This window comes from Pelodiscus sinensis, chromosome 1 (assembly GCF_049634645.1).
Source record: "Pelodiscus sinensis isolate JC-2024 chromosome 1, ASM4963464v1, whole genome shotgun sequence".
Lineage (NCBI taxonomy): Eukaryota > Metazoa > Chordata > Testudines > Trionychidae > Pelodiscus > Pelodiscus sinensis.
The window spans coordinates 40,300,256-40,323,804 of NC_134711.1; the positions used below are offsets into that span (position 1 = coordinate 40,300,256).

Here is a 23,549-nt window from a genome sequence, read left to right on the forward strand (position 1 = left end):
TTTAGTTTCTGGTATGGAAGGAGAATGTGGGGAGTCTTTCTCCTTCTCAGTTAGGGGCCACATCAGTGAGGAGGTTTTGTTGCAGTTTGTTTGTTTGCTTGCTTCTCACTTGTATGCGGTCTCAAGCTGATTTTTATGTGAGAGTCAGTGGGCCCCTGACTCAAAAAAGGTTCCCCACCCCGATGTAGAAAGTAGAATTGTGGGTCACCTTACTCCTGTTCCTCTACCTATTGGTGCTGATGGGGAATAGTTGTAGGGATGTAATACATCTATCACCCTGTATGAAGCCCTGGCATCCTTTCCTATCCATTAGGTAAGACACTACCACTTTCGCTGTAGTCAAACTCCATGTCTGCTACAAGGGTATGGGCTGGCATTTTCCACAACATAGGGAAAGTGTTTTTTGTTTTGTTTTTTTAATAAAACAGACAAATGAGTATGAGGGCTTGTCTTCTCTGCTGCAGAGATTGACACTGCAGCGGTTGATCTTCCGGCATTTGATTTAGTGAGTCTAGTAAAGACCTGCTAAATTGAACACTGATGACACTCCTGTCAACTATGGTAGTCCTCGCAGTCACAAGGAGTAAGGGAAGTCGATGGCAGCATTTCTCTCATTGACCTTTTGCTGTGGGGCCACCCTTGAAAATCAATGTAAGGTATGTCAATTCAATCTATGCAACTGTCATAGTTGGAACTGAGTATCTTACATTTATACTCTCAGCCAATGTAGACCTGGCCTGAGTCTCATTCATACTTGTGATGAGACTAGGGTACCAGATCATAAATTTGAAAAGTCTTAAACAGCCCTTTTCTACATCTGGATATTAACAACTTTTTAATTAATATATACTTTTTGGAAAAAATGAAAGTTTTGAATATTTGAGAAAATAAAAATGAATAGAAACATAACTATAAACATTGTGTGCATATGTTTATACATCATCTCTCTAATACACCTTACAATAAGACACACCAGTTTCTACTGTGCAATTTATTCAGCTTCATATTAAAAAAAATTACTAAACTGTTGACAATTCACATGCATAATTTTTTTTCCATTTTAGGCTGAACAGGCTTTTAGGACAGACAGACAAACATTCTGGATGTATGTATGTTTGTTTTTCAAAGGCCATCATTGACTGAAATTTTACATTTGTTAACAAATCTAGTGAAAGTGAGTCCTGGGTAGTATTTAGTTTCATTCCTTTTTTTCCAGTAGTGTATAGCAGATGGAGGACAGTGTGATTTGGAATGAAAAGTAATCTTCAGCAAAAGTTTTCTTCAACAATGCCTTGATTTGGAGTGCTGAATAAGCCATTGTAATGTTATGTCTGCAAAGACAGATAAAAAATAATCTATGAAGGAACATGAAAATGCTAGCCGGTTGTTAAAATAAAAAACCAGAACCCTCACATATAACTTTATATCTATTTCAAAATGCAGTTTGATTCATGATTGGGCTTTTTTGTTGCTTTTGTTTTCATTAAATGTATTTAGTATTTGTGAAAGGTGAACTGATAACCTTAGAGACTGAAGTCCTCTAAAAGGGTATGTCTACACCAGGTCTGGGCAAATTACGGCCTGCAGGATGGATCCGGCCTGCCAAGCCACCGGAACCGGCCCTCAGAGGCAGCAGTGAGTCCCAGGCAGGCTCCCCTGCTTGCTCCGCAAGCCCCACCTGCCATGCAGAAACGTGGCTGCAAGGCTCCGTTTCTGTTTAGAAATTGGAAGGGATGGAGGAAGTTTCAGGAGACGTCCCGCCTCCAACACAATTCCATTGGATGGTTTCTGGCCAGAAACCAGCCAATGGGAGCTGCTTGTTTGAATAATAGGCAGCCAAGAAGAAGCATTCCCCCTCACCTTGGCTCAGTTATTCAATGAAGCGCATGGCCAGCCAAACAGGCTGGCTGGCTGGGAAACATTTTAAGCTCTGCAAGCCTTAGCTCTGCAGGCAGGTAGGCTAGTTTGGCAGCTGGCATGTAAGTCTCCTGGCCACAGCCTGCTTCTGGCACCCCCGCCCTTTCCTGCCCCAATCCTCTGCCCCCTCCCACTCAACATACTCAAACCCTCTGTCCCCCTCTGATACCCATACCCCCTCCCAGATCTGGTACCCCAATCTCCTGCCCCAGATCATAATCCCCTCCTACCCTAGATCACCCAAACCCCCTGCCCTAAGTAACAACCGCCTCCTTCACCTCAACTCCCTCCCAGACTCATCTCCCTCCTGCACCCCAATCCCTTACCCCAAGCTCCCTTCTGCACCCAATCTCCATCCCAGACGCCGCATCTCCTCCATTAATATTCTGGAAGAATGTGGCCCTCGACCACATTCCAATTTCTTGCAGTGGCCCCCACTCGAAAATGATTGCCCACCCCGGTCTACACTCCAGTTAGCCAGCTGACTCAAGCTCACGGAGCTCAGGCTGTGGAGCTATTTCACTGCTGTGAAGACTTCGGGGCTCCTAAGACCCTGTGAGATGGGAGGGTCCCAGAGCTTGGGCTACAACCCAAGCCTGGAAATCTACATTCCAATACAGCAGCCCATAGCCTGAGTCAGCAGGCCTAGGCCAGAAACAGGTTTTTAACTGCAGCACAGACATACCCTAAACCACATTGTGGTACATAGGTCGAAAGAATAAAAATTCAAGATGACCATAAACGAGAACTGCAAAGTCCAGAAAGGAATTAAATAAAGCAGAAGTTTCAACACAGGCTGCGATCCAGGATTAGAGTTAAGGAGTATGTTCTGTACAGATACAATTCACATGCATAAACTGTGCATGTATATTGGATCACATGTGGATGTAGATATAAGCAGACAGAAATCTGTATCTGTTGATCTGCAGGTCTCTACTCCCAGGAGACACTGCAGCCAAAGGAGAGTAACATGATGCTGCCACTCCTGGGAGACAGCGCCATGCGCCCACAGCTCCTCCTGACTGTGCAGCTGTACCAGCTCCAGCTCCACCACCAGCGGGGCTGTAAGTCCCCAGACAGAAGAAGCAGCTGATAGCAGGGTTGGCAGTGGCACAGCTGCCTGACTGGGAGGAGCTGCTGGTTCAGGGTGCTGGCTCCTTGGAGCAGTAGCAGCATGGTCCTCTCCTTTGGCTGCAGTGTCTCCTAGGAGCAGAGATCTGTGGATCAGGAGATACCGATTTCCATCTGCGGACATCTGCTTCTGTAGGTAGAAATTTGTATCTGCACAGAGCTATAACAAAAGGTCCAGTATTGCAAGTAAGCTGAAAGCCACACTGGAAGTAAAAAAAAAAAAAAAAGGTTAGGCAACCTTTTTCAGAACCAGGCTGAGGAAACAGACTAGGAATGAGTGAGCCAAGTGCAGAAGGGTTTGTTTAATTAGGTGTCACAAGGTGAGGTGGTGGCAGTGTGTGAAACAGGAAGGGACCTGATAGAAATGGAGCAGTTTACAAGGACATATGCAGAGCATGACACGGTGTCTAGAAAGAATAACTTAAGAGTCAATCGGGGGTATAGTGAGGAAGTAATTTCATTCCTCAAAGAGGTGAGGTAATTAAGTATCTTTATGGAGATGTTTCAGGTAGTTCTGGGCTATAGTTAATCAAGGCAGAACCATATACTTGGATTCTAAACCAAAATGGTAGTTGCCCAGGACCACATAGTATATTAGGGTGCATCTATACCGCATCATTATTTCAAGATAACTAACGTTATTTTGAAATAACAATGCGAGCGTCTACACAGCCATTCCATTATTTTGAAATAATTTCAAAATAACAAATGACGTATTCCAAAATCTGCAAACCTTATTCTACGAGGAATAACACCTATTCTGAAACAGCTATTTCGAAATAAGGTGTATGTGGATGCTCCACTGCTGCTATTTCAAAATAGCCTCTCACCAGGGCCATTTGAAGTTATTCCTGCCCAGTGCCTTCTGGGGCTCTAAATCGAGATAGCATGTCTACATTAGGGAAGCCTGCTTTGGACTAATTGTGAGGCTTCCCTGCAGTGTAGACATGCTATTTCAAAATAAGCTATTTTGGAATAATTATTCCAGAATAGTTTATTTCAAAATAAGCATGAAGTGTAGAAGTAGCTTAAGTGACAGATGACAGATTCTAGTAGCATGGCTCTGCTGAGCTTGTGATCTAGGAAGTGTTTCCAGGGCTATCATTTTTTTCTACTTGACCAGCTTCTCAGGTGAGGTTTCAGCCCTCATCGCTTTTCCATTCTTCACAGGATTTGAATGCTCAAACATTTCTAGTCCCCTGTTCTTGCATCTATCTATTCTCTGGGATCTAACAGCATCATCACCACAATTATGACACGCTGACTAGCAGTTTATAGGGCTGATCTCCAGAAAAAAAGAGGTAGGTTGAGAGTGGTAATGTCTTTTCTTGGACCAACTTCTGCTGCTGAGAGAGACAAGCGTTTATTGGACAACAGAATTTGATCCAGTAAAAGGTATTACCTCGCTTACCTTGCTTCTCTAATATTCTGGGACCAACATGGCTAAGATATTGCATACAACAAAAGGAGAAGAGTTGTAATTTTGCTTTTCTTTGACTATAACTCCAAGGTGCTAATGTGATAGTAGTTTTCTTTGTTCCCCTGTGCAGAGCAAAAGTTGCAGAAGTGAGGAGAAACAAAAACTGCTACAGTCTGCATTAATTTGAGATGTGAGCAGTCATTACTGGGGTATGTTTCAAGGCCAAGATCTTCACAGGTAGTTTACTCTTTTGGATTCTTTACAAGTGACCCACTCCCAGATGTGATATGCTCAATATGGGAATTCTCACAGCTTCCCTTACCATATATCAGGCTCTAGAGTATTGGGATGGTGGGGGAGTACTGGGTTACTGCAAGGTAATCATTTCTATTGCTCTGCCAAGGACACAGTGTTATATCTCCTTGCTCTGCTCTGCTCCAGCTATATATATGGCAGAAGAGTCCAGCAACTCCTTAGTTGGTATAAATATATATAACAGAGAGGTAGCCGTGTTAGTATGATCTTAGTAAAACAAAAAAAGCAGTCATGTAGCACTTTAAAGACTAACAAGATAGTTTATTAGGTGATGAGCTTTCGTGGGGCAGACCCACTACTTCAGATCATATTCTGAAAGTGAATTGGCATGACCATTATATAACAGAGGGATACAATGAAAAAAGTAAACAAATTACAAACTAACGAATCAGCTACATAGAACAAACATACATTGTTCTATGTAGCTGATTCATTAGTTTGTAATTTGTTTACTTTTTTCATTGTATCCCTCTGTTATATAATGGTCATGCCAATTCACTTTCAGAATATGATCTGAAGAAGTGGGTCTGCCCCACGAAAGCTCATCACCTAATAAACTATCTTGTTAGTCTTTAAAGTGCTACATGACTGCTTTTTTTGTTTTACTAAATATATATAATTCCCCTGGAGTCCCCATTGATTTACACCAGCTGAGGGTCTGGCACTATTTTGCTAACAAATGGAAAAACATCCAATATTTAAATAATGAGTCTGGAGAAGTGGTATCCAAACTCAAGGGCATTCCAATAAAGCAAATTTAAAGCCTAAAAGTCTGCAACAGTTCCTCGGGGTAACATCTACTTGACAACTGCCCACAGAGACAATGCCTATCCATCTCAAGTTTATTACATATCATCTACAGCTGCTTCCCGAGTTACAATCACCTCCATTTATGACCATCCGCACTTACGATGAAAGCGGTTGTAAATGCAGATCCGAGTTGTGAACGGTGAGCCGCGCTTACAAACAGCGCCGTCGCCATGTAACTCTATGGCATCAGTGTTACGAACACTTTAAGTTACAGACTAAGTGTTGGTCCGTAACTTGCTCGTAACTTGGAGAGCGACTGTAGTAAACTAATAGATAACATACTGGTATCTGTCTATCCTGGTAATAACAGGGTTAAAGAACCAAAGTTGTCTAATATATATATGTTTAAGATGCATCTTCAAGGGTTCAGTTAAACTAAGGTAATGATTTTCTGAATAAATGAATCTTTCCAGATGACTAGTCCATTTGCTTCCTAAAATTTCTAGATTGGGTTAGAAGGATGTGATTTTATACCAAGCTCGGGTCAAAACTTCTCCAACTATAAAGGTAAACAGATTTTCAAAGCTACCTAAAGAAGTAGGATACTCACTCCCCATTAAAACCTAGGTTATAATGCAAGTAATATACAGAAAGCATTGTCAAAATAACATGCTTACCTATGTTATCCTTTTCTTTACAGGAAATAGAATAGCAGCAGATTTCTCGGTCTTGAATAGCTGAAAGGTTTCTGCAGAAAGAAAATTCTATTAAGTAGTTTTATTACTCTACAAAACCTGAGCCAAGCATTTTCCACACAATCCAATAAATTACATGCTTGCAAATTTGTATTCCAAGGGCCAAGACTCTAACCTCTGATATGCAACTTTAAAACTTTCATTATACTTAGAACTAGGGCTGTAAGTTAACTGTGCAATTAAACAATAATAAAATATAATTTACAGGTTGGACTTCCCTGGACCAGCACCCTCAGGACCCGAAAAGGGGAAGTAATTTCTGGCCCTCCCTGCCAATGGCTCCCCAGCCCAGCTTTGCTCCTGGCCTAGCCTCCCAGTTGGCTCCCCACCTGTTACCAGCTCTGCTGCCCTGCCACGACAGTGCACGGTAGGGCTCCCAGCCCCACTGCTGGAGCTCCCAACTCCAACAGTCCTGCCATGGCAGCATCTGCACTGGCCCCACCAGCCCGTGATCCTACTGCTCAGACTCCTGGTCACACCGAGGCAGACCACTGCTCAGCCACCAGGGTTTCTGGACTCACCAGCCCTACTCTGGCAGCACCAGCCCCGCTGCTGGGGCTTGTGGCCCTGCTCTCCCTGCTGCAGCCAGCCTGGCTGGGTTCCTGGCACCAGCAGGGCTCCTGACTCTGGCACTCCACTGGGATACTCTGGTTCAGCAACATCCATGGTATAGACCAGACAGTCCAGGTTGAGAGACTATTCAACCTCCTATTTAAATATTTTTGCAAGTTTTCTATATTTTCAAACATATTGAGTTCAAATACAACTCAAAGTGTACAGTGCTCACTTTACATTTTTGATTAAAGTATTTGCACTGTAAAAAATTAAATAAATAGTATTTCAATTCACCTAATAAAGTACTGTACTGCAACTTCTTTTATTTTGAAAGTTGAACTTATAAATGTAGAATATGTACATTCAAAAGTCAAATTAAAAACTAAACCAATATAAAAATTAAGAGCTTATTAAGTCTACCCAGTCCTATTTCTTGTCCACTCACACAAAAGAGTATGTTTACATTTGCAGGAAATAATGCAGCCCACTTCTTGCTTAAAATTACACCAGAAAGTGAAAACAGGTGTGCAGCTATAAAACAATCTATATTTCTATATTGCACTTTCAGGATAAAGAGATCTCACTACAGCACTTGTGTGATGGAAATGGAAAGATACTATTTCTTATTATTTTACTGTTCAAATATTTGTAATAAAAATAAAAAGTAAAAACCGTACACTTTGTTTTCTGTGTTGTAATTGATAATACATAAAATATTTCAATTGGTATTCTATTGTTTACGGTGTGATTAAAACAGTGATTAATCATGATTAATATTTTGAGTTAACTGCACGAATTTACTGTGATTAATCAACAGCTCGACTTACAAGTGCATTTTTAAAGTGTTAAAATGTTTCAAGGGCTCCAAAGCCTTTCTGATTAAGCCTGGTTTAATAAAGAAAAATAGAAAAAATGGCCCTCATATGTCTGAGAGAATATTTCTTAGTGGTAAATAGGAAACAGTGCCTCATTTTTAAAGGTCAAATTTCACGCTTTTGTATCAGAAACCAAAATATATTATGAGTTTATTACATTTTGCAACAACAGTATTCAGAGGAGCTCAACAGTAATCTTTGGGATGTGCACAACACTCATACAAAGTTTACTAGGTTAAAAACTAAGGTACCTATTATTCCTATATAAATATTGATGCTGTCTCAGAAAAATAATCTGTATCTTATATAATATTGTTAGTCTCTTCTAGGAACTTATATGGCTTTAACTATTTAGTGTCTGAGTGTCTCACAGCCCGTAATGTATTTATCCTCACAACACCCTTGTGAGGTATGGTACTGTCATTATTACCATTTTGTAGATGTGCAACTAAGAGGTTAAGTGACTTGCCCAAAGCCACATAGGAAGTCTTTGATAGAGCAGTAAATTGAACTGAGATCTCATGGGTTCCATTTAGTGCCCTAACCACTGGACTATCCTTCCTCTCTGAATTCTTTTTCCAAAGGATTCCATCCCACTAATGAAAATGATGGTTTGATGCACAGAAACATATTTAAGCACAATTACTGCTGTATTGGCAAGGTCCTTCCAAATTCAGGGTCCATTTTGGTCAATTTCATGGTCATTGGATCTTAAAAGTAGTCAGTTTCAGATGTTTACATCTGAGATTTCACAGTGTTGTAATCAGGGGGATCCCAACCCAAAAGGGGGTTGCAGGTTCCCACCCTCACTTCTCCACTGTCGGCTGAATTAAAAATGCAGCATCTGCAGAATTTCTTGCAGCCAGGGTAGGTTTCCAAGGGTCGGTCTGATCTCTCCTGTGTTGTTTGGAGTGTCCCAGTCAGGGGCTCCTAGCTGCTAGTTCTTGGGAGAGTATGGGAGGGACAGGACTTTCTCTTCTCTTACAGGGCTGCTCTTGGGAGGAAATCCACTCCACCTCTGGGTAACTTATCGAGCTGCAGGAAGCTTGCTGAAGAGTTTCTTCAGCTGGGGATGTGCCTGGAGATTAGTCTGATCCCCACCTGAAAGCACTCATGCAGGAGAAGAGGAAGTCTCATCCCTACCCAGGCCAACAGACTAGCAGATGGACCCTGGTATATGGCAGAAGCCTCTGGTTGGGAGCATGCAGCCCTGCCCCCTTCCTTCATATAGCTAAATTTCACTGGGGAGATCTGATTTAATAGATCATAGCATGTTTTCACAGCCATTAATTTGATAGATCCTTGTAATGGAATTCTTTGTACAACAGTAGATTTCTCTTTCTCAGCTTAAGCAAATTTCAATAATTTTTTTTAGAAAAGTGCACTTTGGTTGCATGCCAAAAATATTGAGTTGCTGAAGTTTAGAGACAGTCATTTCAAATTACTCTATTGTAATGCCAGTAAAGCATTTAACTCCCATTGTGATGGAAAATGGACAGCGTGAAATGGATTACTCTTTATATTAGTTGCATCTTCCATGATGGGTAAAAATATATCTCAAACAACTTTACACAATTGAAACTAAGAGAAGGTAGAAGGAAAGATTCAATATTGATTTCCTCAGTCATCTGATAACGTAAAATAGAATCTGTAGCTGCTAGCCACTGCAGCATACTTCTAATGATTTTTCCTTTTTACAACATTACAGGCAGTCCCCGGGTTACGTACAAGAAAGGGACTGTAGGTTTGTTCTTAAGTTGAATTTGTATGTAAGTCGGAAGTGGTACATATTGTAGGGGAAACTCTAGCCAAACATTTCTCCAGAGCTCAGTTTTATTCTCCCACACCTCACTTCCCTCAGTCCTTTATTCTCAAGCTGAGGTGTCTGCTGAGAAAAGCCGCTCCACGTCTCCCTAGTCTGCTGGGGGGGGTGCTAGCTTCGCGTCTCCCTGGTCTGCTGGGGGGAAGCAGCTAGTGCGGGGTTGCCTCACCCCGTTTGTAAGTAGGGATCCCATGTAAGTCGGATCCATGTAACCCGGGGACTGCCTGTATTTCAGAATGCCCAAGCTATTTAGATAGGCCAGCCACTTACAATTTCTCAATTAGCTGTTTTTCATCCAGTGCACCGGGAAGGTCTCTTTTATTTCCAAGGACTAACACCTGTGAAATAATTCACATTCAAATTAATGCAAATAATGTCATGTAATTTGTTTAGTTTTATGAACTATTTACTATCACAAGTTCATTCTATTAGCTTTAACACTTAAACATTTAAGACATGATGGCCTACATTCTCAAAAGTGACTAGTGATTTTTGGGTGCTAGACTGACACACACGTTAAAAGTAGGGATGTTAGTAAATAGGTGTTTAAATGATTGACCAATAAGTCTAGGCTACTACACACAACCCCCTTCCTCCCCGCTGCCTCTGAATCAGTGTCCATGGGCTGGCTCCCTCACATGCCAGCGCCCACTGAGTCTCCTCCCACCCCCTTGCTGCTCACGGAGGGCAGGATGTAGCTGGAGCTTGGGGGAAGCCATCTTAAAAGCACAAGCACCGGCTCCTGGGGATTCACCTGCTACCTCAGAATACTGGCTCTGCAGAGCTGCCTGTCTCCCCTCCTCCTCCCCTTGCTGCCTCACACAGAGGTAGCAGGAAGGACAGGCGGAAGCCAGTGCTGGGAGGGTGGCTTAAAAGAAGGCTTCCCGTGAGCACTGGCTTCGCGGATCCACCTGACTCTACCCTCGCTCTGCTGCTTCTATATTAGAGGCAGCAACGTATCAAAGGCAGCAGCACCGGGTGGGGGGCAGGCAGGATGTTGGCGCAGCCTCTGTCACCAGGGAGCTCAGCTCCCCGGCAAAAAGGGGCTGTCACTGCACAGAGGCAGCAGTGCAGGGTGGCAGGCAAGAGCTGGTCTGCATGGGGAGCTGATTTTTAAACCGGCTCCCCTCATGGACTGGCTTCTCCTGCCTCTCCTTGCTGCTTGCCTCTGATACAGAGGCAGCAGTGCAGGATGGAAGGGGGCTCCCCAGGAGTGGGTCCAGGGGCTGGGAGCCAGGAACACACTGGCTGCCAGCCCCGCTCCCAGAGAGTATTTTAGTAACTGTGAAACCACTAAAAAACGTTGCGGCTACACAATTACTAAAATACATGATATCTAACATCCCTAATTAGAAGGATTTGTTTTTTACAAAAAAGCTGAGAACTTGCATTCTGAAAATCACACTCATTGTAAGGTGTTTCAAAGTTAAGCATACAAAAAAGCAGCAAGTATCACATTCCTCCAGTACCCCTTCATACAGAAGCTTTCATAGGATCCTCCATTTAGAAAAAGATGAGAAGTAAGGGATAGGAGAACTAAGGGGAAAAAAACAATAAGCAGATGCTTGTGCTCATGTTACTGCATGAAGAATACAAAGTGCACTATGTATAACTTAACACTGGATACATTTCCTGTGTATTTTATGGAAGATAACATAAGAGATAGAGGAGTGGTAAAATCATGGTCACATTACTGCTTTTAACATACGTCACAACTGCAAATCAAAGTCCCAATTAAAATTAAATTACACATTAAAATTAATTCCTTGCCATTCTTAGGTTAATACAACTGTCTTACTATTATGCTGAGGAAAAACTACAGTAAATAAAGAACCACTCAATACTAGCTACTTTCAACAAAATAATAAGTAAAACCAACATACTATTGCAACCTGAAAATGTAGGTGGTACAAAAGGAGTGGCATTTGTTATGCACTGCTAATTTCAGATACCAACTGAGCACGGAGGAGGGGAGATACGGGTTGGAGGAGACAAAAGCAAAGGGACACAACAGTATGTGTATAGCTGACAAAAAAACTGAAACAGGACCTCTCTACTTTTTATCCCAGTCCTTGTAAATCCTGACTGTAGCTCTACCGTCTCTTCCTTATTGGACTGTTCCAATAACATGCAGGAAAGTTACAGAGGGGGTCTGAGAGGATAGGATCAGAAATTGTGCCTGAATTCATTCTGTAAAACTCAGTTGATTGCAGTGATTTGGGTACCAGATACCTGTCTATTCCTTTCCACACTGTTAGCTAGCATTTTCCTAGGTCAATGATGGATCAGACCTGAAATTAGCTGTTACAGAAAAAGCTTAGGTGCTAGGCAACAGCCCTGCTCTTTATCCTGGATGAGAGTTTAACAATCTATTTTCTTTCCTAAAACAGCATCCCCAGCGTGGACAGACCCCATGTTCTCATTTGTTGTTATCAGTACCCAGAGTAAAGGATGAGATAAGGCTGAGGATAACCTATTCTAAAATAGCAGATTATCTTTAACAAAACATTTGGTTCCACTTTTTCCTAAATGGTGCTTCACCATCTCACATTACTCTCTGTCAAAACCAAGATCCTGCTTGAGGACAGATTAATTTTTGCATTCTTTTTTTTCCATTTACATTTTAACTTCATGGCAGGTATCAAGGTCTTGTCGCCTGTAAAAGCAGAAGGTTTTTTGATGCTTGAATTCTGCTAACTAACCTCTAGGCTACGGCTAAACTACACCCCTCTGTCGGCAGAGATATAAATTAGATATATTGAAAGTGCAAATGAAGTGGGGATTTAAATATCCTGCTCCTTCATTTGCATAATGGCGTCTGCAGCTTTTTTTGAAATGGTGCTTTTCGAAAAAACCCCAGCAGTTTAGACGGGGCATTTTCGACAGATATGCCCCATTTTGAAAGATCCTGTACTCCTCATTTTTTGAGTACAGGATCTTTCGAAACGGGGCATTTCTGTTGAAAATGACCCGTCTAAACTGCTGGTTTTTTTTCAAAAAGCCACATTTTTAAAAAAAGCTGCAGCCGCCATTACGCAAATGAAGTGCGGGATATTTAAATCCCTGCTTCATTTGCACTTTCAATATGTCTAATTTACATCCCTCTGCTGACAGAGGGATGTAGTTTAGATATAGCCCTACAAAGATAGAAAGGTATTGCTACTAACAGTACTGAGTCACTCGTTCAAATCTGGTCCACACTGCAAGTGACTGAAAATTATTACCAAATGATAATGCCTCAGGTGAAATTAATGTGATAGGCTCAGTCCACCTACACATTTGTACTGACCTATATACAAATAGGCAGATATACTTTGTACTGGCAGATATACAAATACACACTGCAGTTGGGATATATGTGATAAAATCCAGAGCTCTGTGACAAACTGTCACAAATTCTAATAAAAGCAGAATATCAAAATGCTTTATTTCTTTTTTTATACAAAATACTATTGAAATGGAGTTGTTTTAGAAAATGTTTTATTATTGCCAAAAATTAAAAAAAAATGTCCAAATGGTATATCCAACCTTCATCACACATATCCTGGGATTTTGAAAGACTTCGGGGAATAGGAGTACAATGGGAGTTGATTGCCTTTAGGTTCTTTTGAAAATCCCTGCTTCCGGCTATAAAGTCTAAATTTAGATGAGAATAATTAAATAAGTCCATTTTTTCATGTTTGAATAACAGCGACACCATAGCAGAACAACTACATAAATACAAAAATTAAAAACACTTACTGGAATTCCATGCAACTGTGGCTTGTCTATTAAGCTGTGTAGTTCATTTTTTGAAGCTTCTACTTTTTCTAAATCTGCTGCATCCACCATATAACTAAAATAGAAAAATTGTCACTTGTACTTTTGTCCATTACACATAGAAAACATTATAAAAATATCTGAAATGTGTCATATGTACCCACTCCTTCCCCTCTGATTAGATGATTTTTAAAACAGCAATTTTTACTACTTAACTGGGGGAAAAAAGAATTAAATACAGGCTGTGGAAAGACAGACATTTCTGGAAAATGTAACTGATTGCATGTAAAGGATGCTAGTTGTGCAAAATATATAATACATATGTTCCACGTCTTTTTACTGAATCACTCATCAAATCCAAACATAATTAAAATATTTCCGATATAACCTTCTCAGTTGATATGTGGTAGTTCCTGCCCATCTCCTATCAATATTGGTCAAACGGATACGAACCATTTGCACCAGACAAATATGGATGTAGGAGTCAAAATCTCTAGGAGTTAAATTAAGTATAGGGAATAATCTTGCACTAGTTAGGTGATTGATAGGATAAACAAAACAGTTATCTATCTCTCATAACTGTTGGTCTTCAAGATGTGTTGCTCATGTCCATTCCAAGCACGTGTATGCGTGCTGCATGCATGGTCACTAGAAGGTTTAGTTAGCTCAGGTGCCTTTTGAAGTTGCACCTTAATGGTGCTGCATATAAGGCCCTGCCAACACTCAACCTCTATAATTCCTTCTTGCCCATTTACTTTGACAGAGAGGAGGGTATGTGGGTCTTGGCATGGACCTGAGAAATACATCTCGAAGAACAGTTATGAGAATTTTCTTTGAATTCTTGCTCGTGTTGATTCTAAGTAGATGACTCCCAACTCTTAGCTAAGAGACAGTGTTGGAGTTCACAGTATCAGTGACTGAGGCACATCTCTGCTGAACACTGCATCATCTCTAGCATGTTGGATAACGGCATAATGAGAAGTCAAAGTTTGGACTAAGGACCATGTCGCTGCCCTGAAGATCTCCTGGATTGGGTCCTGGCCAGGAGTGCTGCCAAGGAGGTCCGTATTCTTGTAGAATGTGCCATCAGTGTGGAGGGCAGATATCTTTGCCAAATCATAACATGATCTGATGCTTAGGACTCTGAGCACAGCAACTAGGAATGCTAGCATATAGATGAATAAACGATAAATTGATAAACCTAGGCTTATCAATTAATCCTATCAACTACACGCACTCATCCCCTTGCTGCCCCTACATCAGAGGCAGCAATGAGGAGGAATTGGGAGCCAGTGCCCATGAGGAGCTGGTTTTAAGCTGGTTTCCCACAAACACTGGATGTGCCTGTTGTCCCCATCACCACACTGTTGAGAGGCAGCAGTGCAGAGGGGGAGGGGAGGAAGGAGGGAGCCAATATGCATGGGGAGATGGTTTTCAAGCCAGTTCCATACACATATCAGCTCCCACAGATCCACCCACCACCCCTTGCTGCCTCCTATAAAAGCAGTGAGAGCAGGCAGGAAGAAGCTGGTGCTGAGGGAAGCCAGCTTAAAAGCCAGTTCCCTGCAGCACCAACTCCACGGTGCCACCTACCCCACCCCATGCTGCTGCCTCCATTAGGGGAGGGGATGGCATGGGAGGCTGCTGTGAAGCAGCCTCTGTCCATGGGGGGCGGGGGGTCCAAGCTCCCTACAGAGATTGCTCCACCTCCCATGGAGCATGGATATTATTTTTGTCACAGTAAAATTAAGCAAAATTGATAGAAGAATTATGGTAAAAAAATCAAGGTACAATCACAGCAACAAATATTGTGTAACAATTTAACAATAAAATGTTACAGTTACATACAACAACGTTAATGCAATAGTTCATTTCCTTGTCATAGTAAACTATTTTGAAATTCTATATCAATATTGTGCAATCGTTTTTTAAACAAAAATAATAAAAAGCTATGTAACAAAAATCACTGATTCTTTTTTAGTAAAGTCCCTTTTACAAACTACTGCAATTTTGGAAAAGCATTTGGCATCAATATTGTTGACTGGCACTGCTAAGCATCTCAGGGTAATTGACAGAGCTGGGAATCTGGCCATCATGCTTATCTAGAATTGGAAAACATCCTGATTCCTCAACTCTTGAACTGCTCAACAGTAAGCCCAATACTCTCTAAATGCTGCAATTTTGTCTTCAAACAATGGCATAGGTTCAAATATCAAGGTGTTTTGCTTGATTTGGCTCAAATACATGGCATGCACTGAAGAAAGTGACCACAGATTGGTGAAAGCAGAAAGTTGTCAGTGTACATGTACATGCATGACTTTTTTTAAACTTTCCAAGACTACTGTTTTTGCTGTTGAGCATTGGCAAGAGTCAAAGCCCACAGCAAAGGATCGTGCACTTCATTTTTGACTTCATGAACATGAACTATGAGCTATTAATAAGCTGTAAGCATGTTCATGATTCAGAGTGCAAACTCTTTTAAAGTCTGGAGACCTTCAATAAATGCTGCAGACTGGCAAAGACAACTATCTCTTGAAATTTGAATTACTAGTATGACCATTCTCCTCTGTAAAAAATTAAACTTAATCCTCAGTATGATCATTGTGATGGAGAGCTGCATTGAACCAGTTCTTCCATGTGGTTATCACAAGGTTTGGTGGGACGCAAATAAACAGTTCTGAGCTTTTCTGGCAAGGCAGGCAGTAAAAGCATGTTTTGCAGCAACCATTCATTTACTTTCAAAAGTATCTTCCTCCTCAGACTCCCCACAAAGTTAAGCAAATGTGCCATTCATGTAAGATAGGGGAGGGCAATAATTTTCAGAGGGAGAGTCACTTAATAAATTTTGCTACATAGTCATGGGCTAGCTCCATCCCCCAAAAGGGGCAGGGCCTGGAGCAGAAGGGGTGTGGCTGGGGCCTCCCCCCCCCCCCGAAGTTGTCTGGGGCCAGAGGCTTTGAATTAAAGACACAGAATGGGCTTGTGGCTCCCAGCCCTGTCGCTATTACATTGCCTGGCAGCCAGCTGGGATTGCTGCCACTATTTAAAAGCTCGTGACTCTGGCACCTTCCAGCGTAACACTGCACTATGAGCCATGAGGCATTTAAATAGGATCTTGCTACCTGAGCCACTGCCTGGAAATTTGGTGGCACAGGTAGCAGCGATAAATAGAAAGTGGTCAGATGTAGCCCGCAGGCTGGACCAAAGTGTTACTCAGGCCGGATCCAGCCCCCGGGCTGCATCTTGCCCAGCCCTGATGTAAGATGTACAGCATTTAAAAATAAAGGTTTCATATGTCAGACCAAGCTTTCCCCTTGTAGATGGCATTATCCACAAATTCAGTGCTGGAATCCATCAGTATTGCGAATTTTTCAACAATTCCCCTTATTGCTCTGCTGTCTGGTTTAATATCAACTGCTTCCAAAACTTCACAATGTAACAAAAAACTATTCAGCTTGTATTCACCTATGTCTGAAGTGCTTGCCTTTCTTATAAAATTGACTGGTACATTGCACACCATGCAAAACAATTTTCCTCTACCTTCATGGAATGTTTTAGAGTACTGCTCTGGTTGCTGTTTAGTGCTTAATTTTGCTACTTTGCTATTGTTTTGCTTGCTTTATCCCAGTCTTATTTCAAATTAATGTCTGTAAGCCCTTTTACATGATACACAACTCTTACTTGTGAAATTCAATGAAGACCACATGATGTAACATTCTTAGTTACTGTTGCTAGGAGATTGACTGTAAACAGGGTAAGTGGTGGTGAATGCAAACAAATATTAGTGAGTTTATTTAGTTTCTTTTTTACATATTATTTCTGGTTTTACAAAAAAATAAATAAAAAACAGTTATACAGGCATGGAATGGTGCATTTTATGGTATTTTCACAGAACCAAACTGAAATAAACAGAAAAATTCAAGGGTTGCATAACAATGCTGACTATTGTAACAACTGTATTCCATAAATGTGGTTAATTCTTCTATTTGGGGAGGCAGAGACTAAATACTGAAAAAAGCTAGTCCAGATTTTAAAACTTTTATTTGTTTGTTTTTTGTTTTAAAGGTTTAAAGCACTGTGTACCAAGTTAAATTAAACCTATAAAAATGACAGAAAGCATGTACTTGTACAAAAGATGAAAATAGAGGAGGAATATCTGTAGGTGGAGGGAATTGAAAGTGGAAGTTGACAATATTACAAAACTTATTTAAATAATTGATTTGCAAAAAGATACATAAAGATGCTTACACAACTGCATTGACTCCTCTACAATAGCGCTCCCACATGCTTCGAAACCTTGGCTGTCCCCCAATGTCCCATACCTGGAGAAAAATGAAAGGTTTCCTATATTACTCTGGGTATGCCATTTGTATGAACAGAGATTTAAATATTAAAACATAAATTTTACGCTCATTTTTAATGTCTACCACATTAAGTTGTTCAATCACATTAACTATGTAATGTTATTTCTGGGTGTAAAGAGAGCAGAAGAAAGAACATATTAGTACTTCAGTGACATAAAGGAGAGACAGTACACACTTGGATGTAATTAGTGGATTAATCTGGCTAATTCTACTATCTCAATAGCTTTCACGTTTGATCATTGAATATGCTTTTAAAGCTATGAGGTCAAGATAAATAAGATAAATGGTAGCTAATTGCAAAGTTGTAGAACCACTCAGTGATAAGACATGACTCATCAATACACCACAGGAAAAGAAAAGTTCAAATATACATAAATTCTACCAAATGAGTTTGATAGGCTGAAAATAATTTCTCAAACCCAATGTTCGCTCTAACCTTTCCCATTCATGTGCAGATTATTTTCGATACATGTTGCTGAATAAATATTTTATGTGCACCGAGGCATGTGTGAATGAGTACTATGAACAGAACCACAAAACCTAGATGAGGGCGCTCTGCTAATTGCTTTGTAATTTTTCCTGAGCGGCTCCACAAGCATGCAATTTAATGGAAACACTGCAAGCCCCAATCCTGAAAACACTTATGCAGATTCTTTACCATATGCATGTGAGAAGCCCCATTAACATCAGTGGAAGCAAACACCACTGGAATTCTTTGAGATGTTTTGTCATTAGAAGAGTGTACCCATGAACCTTCTTATCATAGGTTTTTGGTATCATTGTCTGTGTGGTCCATCCCCAGTACATTTGATATATAGTGGGGAGCAAACCCAATGCCACTCCAATCCCTTCTCCAGGAAGAAATCCTTTCAGAAACAAGGACAATGAAGCAGACAAGACGGGTGGTTAATGGAGCATCCATAGGGATAAAAGAGATCAAAGAAATCCAGTTACAGTACAAGTAAGTAAGCAACCTCTTCTTCTTTGAGCAGTTGTCCCTATGAGAGCTACACTTCAGGTAACTCTCAAGCAGACTCCAAACTATGGGAACAGGTGCTGAATAGCTGAATCTAGTACAGATTTCAAGAACAGCCATTTCAAAAAGTTCATCTGCCCTGGAAGCATACACGATAGTGTAGTGTCTGGAAAAAATGTGAACAGATGCGCAGGTGACAGCTTTACCATAGTCTGTGATAGGAGTCTCCTTAAGCGGGGTGACAGATTTGGGCTGCACTCTGGTGAATGGGCAGCCAACTTTACAGGGGCATTGCACTCCAGACATTTTGTAGCATGGAATTATGCAACCAAAATCCATTTTGATAGTCTGAAATAGGGGCTCCCTTCATTGGTGTCTTCTAAAGAGACAAAAGCCTTAAGAAAGGTTTTAAAGGTAGACCATAAGATCTCTTCTAAAATCCATAGTGTGAAGACTTTCTACTTTCTTCCAGGTTTGTGAGGTTTAGAAGACTGACAATTGAATTTCTTGGAATAGTCTCTTTGTCATGGTAAAATATAATATGGGATGGATCCTCCACAAGGGCTCCCAATTCCACTACGGTCTTATGAACTATGAGGAAGGTTTTGAAGGACAAATGGAGGAGGAGGAGTAAATGTAGGATGGTCTCCTTAAAACACTGAGAATGAGATCTATGTCCCAAGATAGCACAGGGTCTCCAATGTGTGGGAAGAGGTTAGTGAAGCCCTTAATGCATCTAGACATCATGGGATTCGCAAACACTAAAAGCTCATCAACAGGTAAGTGATGAACTTTGATGAAGCTGAGTGACAAATCTGATGTTTTTAAACTCAGTAGTGAGTCAAATATATGCGTGAGACATGATTGGAAAGAAACAGTGCCTGCTGGATTGTCCAGGAGTGGAATTACTTCCATTTTGCAAGGAAGTCTCTCTCATGGACTGTTTTCTACTCTTTAAAAGAACGTTCATATTTAGAAATATCAGTCTGTAGGTCTGCCGTCAGAAGTATGAGAAGAGGCAGGTATGCTCAGGCTGGTGCTATGAAGATAATCTCAGCTTCTCATTAGATCTTGTTCAGGACTTAAAGAAACAACAGTGTGGGGGAGGAAGGAAATACACATACAGCAAAGTTCATGGCAAAGGAATGTGGAAAGCATCTCTACTACAGCAGTGCCTACCTCCCAGAGACCACAGTCAGGAGCTTGGGCTATGGTTTGGAGTTTGAGGTCAGGGGCCAGGAAAGGGCCACTGCCAGGAATGGAGCCAAAGCTGGGGCCAGGAGCTGAGGCCGTGGTCCAAAGGTGATCCCGTCTTGTCCCGCATAGGGGCTGGGTTGGGCCCCGCTACACCACCCCAAACATTCCTCTGTGCCCCATAGGGAAACCAATGTATTAGGGAATTGTGGCTTTGCTCTCCTCTCAAGTAAACTTTTTGGCCCACTGCAAGGAGGTCTATCTCAGGGAATACCTAAGTGAAGAATATTTCATGTAGGATTGGATTCTTTGGCTCCCATTCATGGTCCTGGAAAAAATGTATGTTATAATTTTGCAGACCTGATTGACATCTTAGCAGCATACCTACTTAGTGATTTATGCACCAATTCCATAGTTTTATTTTCTATGTGCACAAGGACAGATTTTACTCCCTTTGGTAGTTTATGTAATACATAGCCACTCTGTTTGTTGTCTGTCATGTTCCCAACCAACTTGCTCTGGCTGCAATAAGTGGCTGCATACATAATGAATTACTCTGAGACAGATATATTGGTGTGTATGGCAGACTCCTGAAAAGTCTATCACTCCTGAGCTATAGAGTCTTGGAGGAAAGCCTCGACCCTAACTTTGAGAGATCTATGGTTATAATCTTTATTGGGGTAGGATGCATGAGTGGGACAAACTTTGTGAGGATCCTTGCACAAGTTGGACGAGTTGTTTTTATTTGGTATGTAGACAGTCCTAAACCAGGCTGGAAAGCATCAGGAATATAGTCTAGCATGATGTATTATGAATGTATAGGCTGCCATATATCTCCGTAGTTGCAGGCAAGTGCTTGCAATGGCTTGGGGTCTCAGCTGGAGCCTGGAGTTGAGGCTGAACATAGTGATGAACCAGTCCATAGGTAAATAAACTTTGGCAGTCATGGAATCCAGGGTGACCCCATGAACTCAATGCACTGAAGAGGTATCAGAGTGGATTTATCCTTGTTATGCCCCAGCAGCAATGAGTAGGGAAGGACATAGGGTCTTCTTCACAGACTGAATCTCAAGCAAGGGCCAAATCCCTGAAAAGCCAGTCACGTAGACAGGGAAGACCACTATAATCAATTACCAGTTAGGCCACCTCTACCAAGACCACCTTCACAAAGATTTTTGGGAAAGTTGAGAAGCCAAAGAGAAGTACTCACTACTGATAGCTCTCATTGCTAATGACAAACTGCAAGAAGAGTTAGTGATGCATCTAACTCACAATGTAAAAATATGAATCTTGAAGATGAAGGGGCTCAAACCAGTCCCCGGGATCTAGCAATGGTACTACTGCTGTAGGGATCGTGTCCTGATCATCTGCTTTTCTTTAAAATGTGCTCAATATTTTGAGATACCCAAGAATAAAGGAGGATGAGGACCAGTCCTGTATCTGGAATGGATCATTTTCCAGTGAAGGAAGTGGAACTATTTTGATCACCTCCAAAAGCAGAGGAGACTGTTTTAAATTGCTGAGTGCCAAATCATTTTATTTTAAAAATTAGTGAAAATATTTTAGTCAGAGAAACAAGAAATGCTAGATTAGTTTTTATTGTTTCTCTTAAAGCCAACCCAGTGGGATAACTCTTAATACTTAGTCACGTGAGTTCTTTTGCATACCTTAGTCTTGATCATTGATCATTATTTTGGTCAAGTGGACCTTGTTGGTTATTAATAGCCAAATAGCTTATAATTAGAGAAAAAGGCAACCTTAATTAAATTCTATAAAATTGAAGAAAATATTTAAATTTGTTACTCAGAAGAAGAACCCATTTAAGATGTTATCTAAAGACAGGCCAATTAATCAATATTAAGAATCTTAAATCCAATTAAATCCCACTATTTTCTCTTATTTACCAATGTATAGCTCCTGTTTCCTCATCAGTAATATTTGGTATAGCCATATGGTAATTAACATGAGAAATAGTGATTTAAGTTAAAACAGTTTTTTCATACCCCAATATAGCTTTCTTTGATATGATAACGAGTCTTGTGTATAAGGGAGAAGTGGTGGATGTGGTATACCTAGACTTTAGTAAGGCGTTTGATACGGTCTCGCAGGATATTCTTATCAATAAACTAGGCAAATACAACTTAGATGGGGCTACTATAAGGTGGGTGCATAACTGGCTAGATAACCATACTCAAAGAGTAGTTATTAATGGTTCACAATCCTGCTGGAAAGGTATAACAAGTGGGGTTCTGCAGGAGTCTGTTTTGGTACCGGCTCTGTTCAATATCTTCATCAATGATTTAGATATTGGCATAGAAAATACGCTTATTAAGTTTTCAGATGATACCAAGCTAGGAGAGGTTGCAACTAATCTGGAGAATAGGGTCATAATTCAAAATGATCTGGACAAATTGGAGAAATGGTTTGAGGTAAACAGGATGAAGTTTAATAAAGACAAATGCAAAGTGCTCCACTTAGGAAGGAACAATCAGTTTCACACATACAGAATGGGAAGCGACTATCTAGGAAGGAGTACGGCAGAAAGGGATCTAGCGGTTATAGTGGACCACAAGCTGAATATGAGTCAGAAGTGTGATGCTGTTGCAAAAAAAGCAAACATGATTCTGGGATGCTGTGACGGGGCAGAGGCGCCCCGCACTCCAGTCCCGCCGGCGGCCGCTTATCTGGCAGCCCCCGTGCGAGAGGGCAGGGTAGCGGCGTCGGGCGCACCGCGTGACGCGGGCCGAGTGACGCAGGGGCTGGCCTACCGGCTATGCGGCAGCTGTTCCCGGGCGGCTGCCCCATCCGAACGCCCACGCACCGCCGGCCGGCTGGGCGCTGACACGGGGAGGAGCAACGCCGGACCGGAAGCAGGGCCACGCCGGAAGGGGCGGGATCCCACAGTCCGGGAGTCTGTGCGGGGATTTAAACCCCTGGAGATGCCACAGAGGGAGGAGGGACGTGGAAGTGGCCTCTCGCCGAGGCCCAACAGCGGATGGAACCTAAGGCAAAGAGGTGAGCCTGGAGGCAAGGGGATCTGACCGTGGAGAGAGGAAGTAGCCCAGGGCAGGCAAAGGGAGCCAGTGGGCTGGCGAGTTACGGCGGATTGCCCCGCCAGCCGGACCGGACAGCAGAAGCGTCCGTGTCCTTAGGGCCCTGGGCTGGGGTCCGTGAGAGGGGGCGGGCCCGGACCCCCGTCTCCCCGCGGTCGGCAAGTGACCTGTTTACAGATGCATTAACAGGTGTGTTGTGAACAAGACAAGTCATTCTTCTGCTCTACTCTGAGCTAGTTACGTCTCAGTTGGAGTATTGTGTCCAGTTCTGGGTACCGCATTTCAAGAAAGATATAGAGAAATTGGAGAGGGTCCAGAGAAGAACAAAAAGAATGATTAAAGGTCTAGAGAACATGACCTATGAAGGAAGGCTGAAAGAATTGGGTTTGTTTAGTTTAGAAAAGAGAAGATTGAGGGGGGATATGATAGTTGTTTTCAGGTATGTAAAAGGGTGTCATAAGGAGGAGGGAGAAAACTTGTTCATCTTGCCCTCTGAGGATAGAACAAGAAGCAATGGGCTTAAACTGCAGCAAGGGAGGTTTAGGTTGGACATTAGGAAAAAGTTCCTAACTGTCAGGGTAGTCAAACACTGGAATAAATTGCCCAGGGAGGTTGTGGAATCTTCATCTCTGGAGATATTTAAGAGTAGGTTAGATAAATGTC

General features: G+C 41.7%; 1 protein-coding gene across 2 annotated transcripts in view; it reads right to left on the reverse strand.

Annotated features, from left to right (window-relative positions):
• Positions 1-976: 976 nt before the first annotated feature.
• LOC102459475 (ADP-ribosylation factor-like protein 8B) overlaps positions 977-23,549 on the reverse strand; it is a 40,927-nt gene continuing 18,354 nt past the window's right edge. Inside the window, exons 3-7 of one of the 2 annotated variants that reach the window (XM_075928468.1) lie at positions 17,548-17,621; positions 13,282-13,375; positions 9,811-9,878; positions 6,211-6,281; positions 977-1,331 (exon numbers count right to left, since the gene is read on the reverse strand). In XM_075928468.1, the coding sequence (XP_075784583.1) occupies positions 1,282-1,331; positions 6,211-6,281; positions 9,811-9,878; positions 13,282-13,375; positions 17,548-17,621 (357 nt within the window). In that variant the 3' untranslated portion in view covers positions 977-1,281. The remainder of the gene's footprint in view (positions 1,332-6,210; positions 6,282-9,810; positions 9,879-13,281; positions 13,376-17,547; positions 17,622-23,549) is intronic. The other variant, XM_075928478.1, reaches the window with a different exon arrangement.